A 13,186-nucleotide genomic window follows, 5' to 3' on the forward strand; every position below is an offset into this window, starting at 1 on the left:
GTTATCAGTTCATTCACTAATTATCTGCCTTACAGTCATCTAGAACTGAATATCAGTCTCTGGGGCATATCATAATTGTAATAAAATCTGATAAATGCACCCATTACTTATCACCTTAATTAACCTTAATTCTAGTCCTCATCTAGACAATAGCTGTGCATTTATTCACCATTACTAGTCATCTTCGTCACACTTGAGATTTATTTGATGATTTGGGTACATTTTTAGCATAGACTGGCTGGCTAACTAAGATAGTTAGTAACATCTTAGTGCAACTTGCAGCTAACGAAGCATATCCATGCTGAAATGTATGATTTATAACCATTCCTGCAAAATAATTTTTAATTAAAAATATGAAAATACAAGTTTCTGTGATTTTTACCTTCTGCAGGTTGGAGGGAAGAAAGCAAAACGTCCGCGCACAAATGTTCGCTCCTCTCATTGGTTGCAGTGTCGCCGCTCAGCTCGACTGTGGTTTGCTGTGATGTCCGTGGGTGGGGCGATACTGGCGCTGCCTCACAGGAAGCGCTGCCTGTCAGACCTTGTTGAGGGAACAAAAGTCCCTTGTGCGAAAAAAATATCGAGCGCCTTCCGCGTGCGTCTAGTTAAATTCTGCAGCGATTGTGAATTCGATTAATTTCACCGAGTCAATTCACTCCTTTGAACGAATCGAACGTCAGATCACAAGACAATGGATTAAGAAATGAATTCGAGACAGCAGTCACTCGATATTTCCTAATTATGTATGTAACGTAAAGGTTATAAATACAGTGTAATAAATATTTCAAATATATTTAAAATGTTTTAAAAAAAACGTGAAATTGCAAATTATTTCCGACTTGTGAATCAGGTGAACCGATTACAAAGAGTCGAATTGTGTCATGATTCATGCAGGAGTCGGACATGTCTAGTTCTGAGAGAAGGAGTCGTAGTCAGTGAGTGGGTAAGAATTCCGTCTCTATAACTGTTAACCTGTCAACTAGCTAAAGCTTTATACTTTGATTATGAAAACTAACACCTGAAGCATTGTCGCTGGAGACAACTCGCTGTGTTCATGAGAACAAAGCAGCTGGCTTTTACTTCACACGAACAAACATAATTTACTAACGATAAACAGCGTTCCACGCGGTATGACACATTATTTATTATCACTATTAGGCAAGTAGCCGTTGATATGTATCCTAAGCGGCAACTTAAGTTCCTCTCTGAGGTAACGTTACCATTAGTATGTATTTTTGACTGACCTGCTCCACTATACAGATTATTAGTTAATACTGTGAACAACTTTACAGCTCTTCACTCAATGTCGATGAGAAAACCAGAGCATTTACTAGAGGTTTAAAACATTCTCATTTTTGAGGTAACCATGAAATAAAATGTCTCAGTTACTTACTCAGCAGAGTGTCAGAGGTGTTTAAAATATCTCCACTGATTATTTTCAGAATTTAGGCATAGTTAAACCGTTAACAAAGTAATTCAGAAATGTTTGGTATGAGTTTATTTATTGTACCAAAATCCAGAAATGTATACACTGCCTGGCCAAAATAACATGCACACTCATTCTCTATTTTATACTCCAGCTCTCAGGACCACCCCAGTATGTACCTACTATTTGGGTGGTGGGTCAGTGCTGCAGCAATACTGATGTGTGGGTGAAATGTTATCAGAAGGAAGTAATGGATATGTGCAATTATTTGTCATTGTACAACGTCGTTCCCTGGCCATCCCCGGGAGCAGTTGTGGGTTTAGTGCCTAGCTCAAGCACTTCAGCTGTGGATTGAGGGAAGTGGACAGTGCTGTCCACTCACTCACACCATCCCAAATTTTCCTTTGTGGGAATTGAACCAATGACCTTTCAGTCCTAAGCCCTCTTCTCTAACCACCATTAGGACACAGCTGCACGTGTTGGATTGGAATGATATTCAGAAGGACAATAAAAGTTAAGAAGAATAATCATATTCATTCATTGTCTTCCACTTACTCAGTTTAGGTTAGTGGTGTGTCCGGAGCCTACCTGGAATCACTGGGTGCAAGGCAGGAACACACCTTGGAGGGGGCTCTAGTCCTTCACAGGGCGACGACACATTAGAGTAGTCAATCCACCTACCAACGTGTGTTTTTGGACTTTGGAAGGAAACCGGAACACACCAAACACCTCACAAACATTCCCCTGGAGTGGGGCTTGAGTCCCCAACCCCAGGACTCTGGAGCTCTGTGACAGAGACACTACTTGCTGCATCAGTATGGTGTCGGGCCAACATGTTTACTAATACAAAGTGCCAGGTGTCTCAGTAGATGTTCTTAATGGTGTCCTGCGAAAATCCTTCCCAGCTTGAATAGTCTCACGCGTTTCCTGCAGATATTGCAGTAGGGGTTGGTTTGTTGATAGTGCGTCCAGCAGCACCCCACACATTTTCATTCGGGGATATGTGGTGATGCGTTCATGCATGGCATCTTGTGTGCAAAATCACTACTCAAAATGGTTCTGGAGGCAACACTACCCTTGAGGCAGAAGGAATATAATTGGTTACCAGCCAACAGGCAGGGATGAATGTGATTAGTTGATACACATTATGCAGAGACTTTCAAATACTGTGCCATGAACTAGCAAAGCTCTGCATAGAACCTAGTGTTTGCCTGCTTTAACTGCCAGAAATGACTTTGGAAGAAATACATGTGCAATATGATTTTCTTTTCTTTTAGGGTAGACTTAGTTCTGTTTCATAATTTGATGGAAGTGCTGCAAAAATCTGTATTTTGTTTTGCTTGAATGGAGGATAATGTAAATGCCTCTAAGGTAGTTGCAGAATGTTATAATGCTCTGCTGTCTCTGAGACAGATGCTGAAGAAGTACTCTACTGCGCCTTTGAGTTATGACTGCCTCCTCTGAGGGAGCTACAGAATTATACAACAATTCTGTACTCTCTCTGAGGCAGAGGCTAAGACAAAATGGAATAGCATGTGTTTAAAGAAGCAGAGAATTAATACTTGTCATTCAGTAGCTCCTTCAGATGCACCACATGGGTCTAGGCAGAGCTTTATTGGTTTACATTCATTCACATTTACATTCATGCATTTGGCAGACGCTTTTATCCAAAGCGATTTACAAAAAGAGGATCTAACATTCAAACTACAGCAGAAATTATACAAAATACCTTACATTAAGTGCAAGATACCAGGAAGTAATAAGTGCATTAAAGAAAGACTTTCAGTGCAAAAGATACTCTCGGAAGAGCTGGGTTTTCAAGGATTTCTTGAATGCGGAGAGGGTTTCTGTTGCTCTGATAGTGCTTGGAAGCTCGTTCCACCAGCATGGTACCAGAGATGAGAATAGCCTCAACTGACCTGTTGGTCGTGTTAGTTGGCGCTCCTTTGAGGAACGGAGAGGGCAGGCGCTAATGTATGGTTTTAAGAGTTTATTGAGGTAGATGGGGGCAGAACCAGTGAATACTCTGAAGGCCATCATTAGTGATTTAAATTTGATGTGAGCAGCTAAGGGTAGCCAATGCAGCTCAACTAATAGGGGCGTGACATGTGCTCTTTTAGGCTGGTTGAAGACCAGGCGTGCTGCAGCATTCTGGATCATCTGTAGCGGTCTCACAGCACAGGCCAGAAGACCTGTCAGGAGGGCGTTGCAATAGTCTAGACGGGAGATTACTAACGTCTGAACAAGGAGCTGTTTTGCATGTTGAGTTAGGTATGGCCTAATTTTCCTTATGTTGAATAGGTAGAAGTGGCACGATCGAGCTACAGCGGTAATGTGATCTGCGAAGGTCAGCTGGTCATCAACCATGACACCCAGGTTTCTTACAACCTTGGTGGGAGCCACTGATAGGGACTCTAGCTTGATGCTGATGTTGTGGAGGATAGCTTGCTTGGCTGGGAGGACCAGTAGTTCAGTTTTGGATAAATTCATTTGGAGGTGATGTTCCTTCATCCATGTAGATATGTCAGAGAGACAGTCAGAGATTCGAGTTGCCACTGAAGTGTCACCTGGAGGAAAGGATAAATAGAGCTGTGTGTCATCTGCATAGCAGTGATAGGAGAAGCCGTGCAAATGTATGATTGGGCCTAGAAAGGTGGTGTACAGGGCAAAGAGGAGGGGACCCAGCACTGAGCCTTGGGGCGCACCTGTGGTGAGGTGGTGTCACGCTGATGTTTGTCCAAGCCATGACACATTGAAGGATCGTCCAGTGAGATAAGACTCAAACCAGGAGAGTGCATTGTTCTTGAAGCCCATGTCAGTAAGTTTGTTTAGTAAGATGTGGTGGTTGACCGTATCAAATGCTGCTGATAGGTCGAGCCGATTTACAGGTTTATAGTGTGATATTTGAAAATCTCCACCCAATGTATGATAGCCAATCACATTCGTCTCTGCTTGTTGGCTGGTTACCAATTACATTCAGCACTACCTCCAAAACCATTTTGAGTAGAGATTTTGCATGCAAACCCATGGCATAGTATGTGTCTTCAAGGCAAACTCCTGAGATGGCAGCAGTATGCTTACAAGCATTGTGTTGCTAGAAAAGCACACCAAAGTATGCATTCAGAAGAGTTAAGCACACTTTGTGCATGTTGTCTTGTGTCCATCTGGAGCCCTATGATGTGATCCCTCTGAAATACTTCCAACTGCATAAAAAATGCTTTCAAACTCTTCTTAGAGGCATACTGTGTTCTCTCAGAAAAAAAGTAGAGGTACTTTATTGGTCACTAAAGGAACAAACAGTGTAATTTAACTTTAAAGGTACAGAAGTGGTTTTAAAGTCCAGTTTTGTTTCCTAATGGTACATTACAATCTTTTCTCTAGAAGGAGAGGGGATTTCTTTGTAAGATTTCTTTATAGAACTGCATAAAACAAAAGATCATAATATGTCTTGGAGCTGAAATGGGGCATGAGAAATCAACACAAATTTAAAATCTACAATTATAATTGAATATGGTACAATTATGTTCCCTAATTAAAGGTACAGAATATGTACCTTTTCATTAGGGTACCTTCACAGTGGCAGTGGTGTTTTTTGACAGTGTAGTTGCCACTAATGTAACACCACTGGACAGGTCAACATGCTTTAGGATAGAGCCAACAACCCAATTTTAAACTTATCTCAAAAAGGGGTGGTTTCTTAAAAGTTATCCTGCCATAATTAATGCAATATAGTTAGATTAAGCTTAACAAATGGGGTTTGCAAAACAGTATATATATATTTGAATGAAAAAATTTGGTTCTACATTTTGCAATTGTAAAACTTAAGGCAAAAACTGGGAAAAAATCTGAGATATTATTTTAATACTTGATAGAACTTGATTATCTGGGAAATCTGGATCAGGATTAAAAGATTTTAAAACCAGCCCCAGATGATAGAGCCAAGCATTTGAAGTAAATGCTGTGCTGAAATAATATATCTGAAGAGCTGTCAAAACTGCATGCCATTCAGCAGGAGCTTTTATAGGTGAACATTAATTTCTAAGAAATACAACTCGCATGAGAAGAAGAAACAAATTGCTTTTGTAGTCCCTATGAGAGCTAAAGCCCCATGAGGACTTAGTAGAAAATACGTGACACCTCCAGACCAGTAGGCGTATAATGATTTGGTTTTTTAAAATTTTAAATAAGCAAATTAATTGATGGAACCCCCCCCCTCCCCCGTCCTGAACTGGATATCGCAACCCTAAATTGGATAAGCGGTTACAGATAATGGATGGATGGATGGATAATACTGTAATTTGGCTCTGAGTAGTCTATTTTTTTAAGAACAATCTTGTCCTAAAAAACCTATTGTATTATAAACAACTGTACTTCATGTCTGTGTGCAATTTTTCCTTCCAGGGATTTGTCCTTCCTGATCTTGATAGAGAAGATAATGGCAGGCCTCTGGAGATCTTACCAAGCTTTAATGGCCAGACGTCCATGGACTGTGCAAATCATAACAGCTGGTAGGAAAGCCAAGGTCTTTTCTCCTTACACAAACCCCAGTGGAATGGCTTTTCCTTCCATACTCTGTCATTTAAAGTTTGTGTTTTCTGGTGCCCTTTAGGTCAGTTCTATCTCAAGAGCCTTATTTTTGTTTTTTGTTTTTTTTTGCTGTGAGTAAACATTTACCTGTTCAGCTGGCCAATATCATCAAAACACTCCAGATAAATGTGAGATAGTTTCCCATAGTTTCAAAATAGAAGAATGGTGTGTGTACTTTGTAAATGTTAAATTTATTTTACTGCATACACTACTCTGTAGTAGTGGCTATGGATAATTTTCCAAAAAACGTTTTCAGTAACGTGTCTCTGTATGTAGCCAATTTTTACTTAAACCAATTACTGTACTCTCAGTAAATTTTTTAAAACAATAGTAACATGAACATATTTGTAACTATTCCTTATTTTGGCACGTTCTTTTTATCTCTTTTCCCATATAAGAAGTAATGCAGAGGTCATTTTAAATGCATCTACTCTCTATTGTCACAAGGTGGCAGTGTGCAAGAAGGGTTTTTAATAAGATCGGTTTGTTATTGTGGAGTGTGATATGGATTTAAAGTAAATCTGTAGTTTGGAATTAAGCATTGCCAGATAAGAAATGCATGAATTAAAATTACATTTTTTTCTTGTACACATGCATTTGAATCAGAGTATCAATTTGTAATCTCATAGGAAACTATGGAGAATATTTGGTAAAGAATATAGACACTTGGAGGGCTAGAAGAGTGAGGCTCATTGACCCTTTGGGTATGTATTTGGTATTGAAGTTAATCATTTCTTCATTTATTACAGAGGGTACTAATTTGATACTAATGGGATCCTAGCCTACATTAGCAGAAAATGCCAGATTGAATATTGAAAAAATATATGGATCCAATCTTGTAACAAATCTAGCTTGAAATATCACACACTCCTTTTATTGACCATGTGATTGTCCTGGTGCTGACGTGGAATGTTTGAGTGATTACACAATGATTTCCTACTGGGCTTCATTTAAAAATTCATTATTTAAAATTTTTTTACATAATAAAATCAGATCAGACATTGTATCAGCTTATATTCAAGCAGAGTAGAATTATTACATTGTGCTTTGTAATGCATTAATTATTAACCAATATATTGATATAATTGATATAAAGTTGGTTTCTGGGCGACAGTCTTAAAATTATTATTATTATTTTTCTTTTAAGATTTAACTGCATTTTTAACCTTACAGATAAAATATTAGCTGTAAAAATAAGTTTTAAACCTTTGTTTCCCCAACAAAAAAAATTAAAATTAATTTGAAAATGGCAAGCAAGAAGAATTTACTTGTTACTGCATTCGTTACATGTGGTAAAAAGTGCTGCAATAGCAAATGCATCGATTTGTTCTGTTCTTGGGGATAGTATTGTATCTAAAAGTTTGAGAGCGTTTCAGTTTAGAGGATTTAAAGCTTTTAGCAACTGTAAACATAACATATGTATACGTTTATTTGATTTATTATTTCAAATAAAATGGTACTTCTATCATTTTTAATACTATTTTTATGCAATAGTTGGCATAAAATGACAAAAGAGCTGGACGACATTGGAATTCTGAATTATAATTATACATTACGAAGGACTGGCATCTGACACCCGTCCAGGGTGTGTTCCTGCCTTGCGCCCAATGATTCCAGGTAGGATACAGACCAGTGGCGGATGCTGGTCTTTCAAGGAGGGGAAGCTCAATTTCGGCCTACATCATAAAATGTGTCGGTTTATTTATATGTAAATTCTACCCTCTGTTCCTTTTCAAGAAAATGATCTGTGACCCTGTCATACCAACAAGGCGTCTTTTCCAGGGACTTGTGTCCTCTCAATGGCCAGCAGAGCTAGACTGCTTAAACGGCCTTGGCCCATGTGAAGTGTGTCCGCCTGTGAGTGCTTTGTGACGGTGGAGGGGCTCAGCAGCACCCGCTGGACAAAAACTGCGATAGAAGTCAGAAAGAGTGATAGATGTCAGTCTCCAAACACAAGCAGCTACAAAAAAAAAAAACACCAGAAATAGAAGCTCAATTTGTCGCCAGTCATTTTTAACAAAGAAAATGGCGCTAAGAGGTTTGAGAAAATTTCCGGTTCAACTCAGAACAGAATTAAAATATAATGCTCGCACGGATCTTTACACCAAAGGATCGCTGATTCGCTCATTTCGCTGTCAATCAAAAAGGGATTCAGCCTCAGACAGATCATCCAATCATCATGCAGAAGCTGAGCGTCCGGGCCAGCCGAGGCCAGCCCACTGCCCCATAGACCCCCAGAGACACTGAGCGTCCGATGGGCGGGACAAAGCCCAGCATTTATCCAATGACTCGTCTCGTTTCGCTGCACTTCGCTGCTTCGCTATTGAACTCTGTGGACGCTGTTTAAAGCACTGTCTTTACCAGTGATAAGAAGCTGATTCTGAAAAATGTTGAGCGCGTTGTAGTGCATATTTATTCAATGACATGTACACACAACAGTATATATTTTATCACTTACTTTTTGACATTTAGGGGAAGCTGAGCTTCCCTTGCAGTCTTAGAGCAATCGCCTCTGATCTGGACCCACCGTGACCCTCAACTGGATAAGCGGTTACAGACAATGAATTAAGGAATGAATTATACATTGCACAAAATGCTTTAAAACCTATTTGTACACTTAATGCATTTAATAGTATAAATGCATCTTCTTACGACTGTTTTGTTCTCCAAGGGCATTAGGGCACAGTTGACTGGTTACCACAAGCAAAATAACCATAAAAATATACAAGTAATATTTCTACTAAATATTGTAATCTTGATATAGGTAAAGTATAATAAATTAATACAACCCTAATTTCAATGAAGTTAGCATGTTGTGTAAAACATAAATAAAACCAGAATATAATGATTTGAAAATCCTTTTCAACCTATATATAATTTAATTCACTACAAATACAAGATATTGAATGTTCAAACGGATAAACTAAATTGTTTTTTTGGCAAATATTCCCTCATTTTGAATTTGAGGCCTGCTACACGTTCCAAAAAATTTGGGATGGGGCATATTTACCACTGTGTTACATCGCCTTTGCTTTTAACAACACTCAATAAAAGTGGGGCACTGATGACACTGATTGTTGAAGCTTTGTAGGTGGAATTCTTTCCCATTTTTACTTTGCGTTAATAACAATCCGGACAGTCTTTTTCCTCTTTGGCCCGGAGGACACGACGTCCATGATTTCCAAAACCAATTTGAAATGTGGACAGACCACAGGACACTTTTCTACTATGTGTCAGTCCATCTCAGATGAGCTCAGGCCCAGAGAAGCTGGCAGAATTTCTGGGTGTTGTTGATATATGGCTTTTACTTTGAATGGTAGAGTTTAACTTGCACTTGCAAACTGTGTTCACTGACAATGGTTTTCTGACGTGTTCTTGAGCCCATGTGATAATATCTGTTACAGAATGATGTCGGTTTTTAATGCAGTGCTGCCTGAGAGGTCGTAGGTCACAGGCATTTAATGTTGGTTTTTCGGCCTTGCTGCATACTTGCAGAGATTTCACCAGATTCTCTGAATCTTTTGGTAATATTATGGACTGTAGACGATGAAATCCCTAAATTCCTTGCAATTGTACATTGATCTTAAACTGCTGGACAATTTGCTCACACAGTTGTTCACAAAGTGGTGAACCTAACCCCATCCTTGCTTATGAACGACTGAGCCTTTCGGGGATGCTCCCTTTATACCTAATCATGACATTAACCTGTGGAATGTTCCAAACAGGAGTTTTTTTGAGCAGGCCTCAAATTTAAAATGAGTGAATATTTGCAAAAAAACAAAAGGTTTATCTGTTTGAACATTAAATATCTTGTCTTTGTAGTGAAGTCAATTGTATATAGATTGAAAAGGATTTGCAAATCATCGTATTTTGTTTTTATTTATGTTTTACACAATGTCCCAACTTCATTGGAGTTGTATATTGTGGGTGTGAAACTGGCTGGAACTTTGATTGGCAGTGTGTGAATCATTTTCACAAATAAAATCTGTCATTGTGGTCACTGTTTGTGCTGCAGGCTGCAGAGAACATTGCGTGCACTGCCCTCAGCCCGTCAGCAGGACGGAAAATTAGGATAAAACTATCTTGAACTATTCAGTTTATTCTGGCTTATTGTGGCTGTTCTAATCATGCAACTCTGTCTGAAATATATTGTGGCATGCCAGTTTGTTAGATATTAATTTCCTAATCTTTGGATATTTCATATGTTAAGCATTTTTTGTTGATTATATTTTCGGTCAGGCCGATTGTAATAAATATATTGGAAACCTGTATCTGTGACAGATTGTGAAAAGGGGAGGTTGGAATGAGACTGAGTTGGTGAGTAAAGTTGATGAATAACGACAGCACAATCCCTGGTGGCAAAGCTACTGCAATTTATATTTATAGTGTCTTTTTCAAGTGGGCCAAGAACTCTACACTGTAGGCTCAGTGTTCAGTATAATGTGATTACAAAAATATTTTAGTTAAACAATCAGCTTCTTTAATGAATCAGTCTCAAATTAATATTCCAGTCTTGTGATCCAGATCATAAAACATAATAATGTATATATAAGAATTTTTAACTGCTAAGTATAGAAAGTAATATGAACAATTAAGGATCAGTTCTGAAGTATTTCAAATTTATATTAAGATGTATTTAAAATAATATGAATTATTTTATGTAGGCATCAGGTTGCAGTCAATATCTGAATAGAGAGGAAATAGTGGAAATAAACAGAACATTTATTAAGACACAATTTAATGTAATACACAAAATGCAAGCAAAAGCACCAATCAGTAAATTTAAGACAGATGTAAGCTGACTGGATGTTTAGCTGTAGTGTCTGTTTTGTCTGTGCCAGTGTGACGTATGAATGGGAATGTGGTTTTAAGATCTCAGAACAAAATGCCAGAGTTTGAAATTGTCATTCCTTCACTGTGAAAATGAGGTCATCAAAATATTTGATCGAGCTTGTTTTAAAATTGTGAACGTCACCTTTAATATTTCTGTAATAGAATTATTATTATTAATTCAGCATCAGTTATTCGAAGTCCTGCATCTTTGTGGATGTCTGAGGGGAAATCCAACATTACTAAATGGTGAGTGGTTTGATGATGTCCAGTTGTGGTTGGGTAAACAATCCACAAAACTTTTATTACCTGTGACCCATCCCCTTGGATTGTGCTTTTGCTGGCATTGTTACCACATGTAGGAATGGAATGGTACAAAACAATACATGATACAAGATAAATATAATTTGAGATATTACAGACACTAATATACAGTAGTGTGTCATGGTGGTGTAACAGGTAGTGTTACTGTGACACAGCTTCAGGGTCCTGGGGTTGTGGGTTCAAACCCAAAACACATGTTGGTAAATGGATTCGCGACTCAAAAGTGTCCATAGGTGTGAGAGAATGTATGAGTGTGTGTTGCCCTGTGAAGGACTGGTGCCTCCAGGGTGTGTTTCTGCCTTGCGCCCAGTGATTCAGAGGAGGCCTCCCCCGCATACCTGAACTGGATAAGCTGTTACAGACAATGCATGAATTAATAATGTACAGTAGGCAACACGAAAAGAAAAAAATATTTTTTAAACATGTTATTTTTTTTAATTTTCAGCTGTTTGGATGCTATCATGGAGTTCATTCCACAGAACAATAGAAAACTGTTTGTTTCCCTTTAAACAATGACTTTTCGTGGGTACCACTAACAGTCAATGACGAGACAAACAAACTGAGTGAGGCAGTACATATATAGCCAACACAGTGACAGGTGCAAATGTGATATGCTAGTTAAACAACAAAAACAAAAAACTTAAAGCATATTTGATTTATTTTCATCTTATTATTCGGCTACAAAACCTGTTGTGGTACTGTTTTAGTTTAATAAATGTCAAAGTGGGCTATCATTTAAAAGGTGACATTTAATTTGATTGTCATAATTGTATTATAGGTTCATATGTTTCATAATTAATTTTTTTAGATACTCAGATTTTGAAAGTAGTCCAAAAGTAGTTCACATCCTTGGTGTATGTAATAGCTGGATGTCAATGCTGTCTATAACAAATACAACCAAAAAGAATGTTTTAGTATGAATGCAGTTCTGATAGTTAGCAGGCCTGTGGGGGAGTGAGAGGACATTTCCAACTTAAAATAAAAAAAATATGAACAGACGTTGTCAGGAAGACTCCTCTTGGTGGATTTATGTTTTGATTCAGTGTAAACGCTGGTTTTAGTTTTATCACTTGCTATGCCTCTAGGCAAGACTTGCATTTCAGAAATGTAATCTCATGTCTCAATGAATGGCTTATAATGAGGAACAACCAGTCATGTCAACAAAGAATCACCCACTCCTTGAGTCAGAGCTGCTAAGTGGATGGGAATGGTGTTCTTCAAGTCTTTCTTAAAATACTCTTGGTATTCTCTAATTTTTTGCGCAGATGGTGAATTCCAGTTGATATTTTAAACTTTTTAAGTAACTAGTTTCTTTGTACTTCTCTTTAAAATATGGAGGAGTTCAGTTTGGTAAATGCATAGAGTGCCAGTGGCTTTGTTTGGCTACTCTGTTTTGTGGTGCAAATTTATGTAATCATCATTACAGATTTGGTTGGTGATTCATCGCCTGTATTTTTCACATCGATAGCAGAGGAGAGGACTTCTGCATGTATAGAGGACATGCTTTAATTGTGTGGATGGGGCAGATGGGGCTTTTGCGTGATTCAAAATGCGACATTAATTTCAAAGCCAAATGACTTATTCAGATATATAATAATGTGTTATTCAGTTCTTTCTCAGCCCTGTTAGGTAGCTGTTTTTAGTGGGGTGGGGGCTCTTTTTCACCACATCCTTTTTAAACTTACACAGTTCCTAGTCCACTGGATGGCTCAATGTTAATTCCATGTAGTATGCAAAAAGATTTTATTCTTGAATTCGTTGATTAATTTACCCACTGGTTGATGTCTTTGAAAGAAAAATGATTAATTTCTACTTGAACAATCCATTTATTTGTACAAACAGAAACAACTTGTTCTTGGTCTAAAATGGCTCAGGTTTCTCCAAAGCCGAGAAACAATATTCTTAAGAATATGGACAGTGGAGAGACCTCTGAACGTTGAAAAACACAAAAAGAGATGATGTTGCTCCAGTTCTGCTTCATAGGTGGATAACATTAACTTATTGTTTATCAATTTGGAG

At 38.1% G+C, this 13,186-nt stretch overlaps 1 protein-coding gene across 2 annotated transcripts in view; it reads left to right on the top strand.

Annotated features, from left to right (window-relative positions):
* Positions 1–546: 546 nt before the first annotated feature.
* The window catches only part of mpv17 (mitochondrial inner membrane protein MPV17), a 47,446-nt gene continuing 34,806 nt past the window's right edge, over positions 547–13,186 (top strand). Inside the window, exons 1-3 of one of the 2 annotated variants that reach the window (XM_066677043.1) lie at positions 547–743; positions 851–943; positions 5,828–5,934. Coding sequence is in view for 1 of the 2 variants with exons in the window: in XM_066677042.1 (XP_066533139.1) it covers positions 5,862–5,934 (73 nt within the window). In the remaining variant the exon portion in view is untranslated. The remainder of the gene's footprint in view (positions 744–850; positions 944–5,827; positions 5,935–13,186) is intronic. The other variant, XM_066677042.1, reaches the window with a different exon arrangement.

Source organism: Hoplias malabaricus, chromosome 7, assembly GCF_029633855.1.
Source record: "Hoplias malabaricus isolate fHopMal1 chromosome 7, fHopMal1.hap1, whole genome shotgun sequence".
Classification (NCBI taxonomy): Eukaryota; Metazoa; Chordata; class Actinopteri; order Characiformes; family Erythrinidae; genus Hoplias; species Hoplias malabaricus.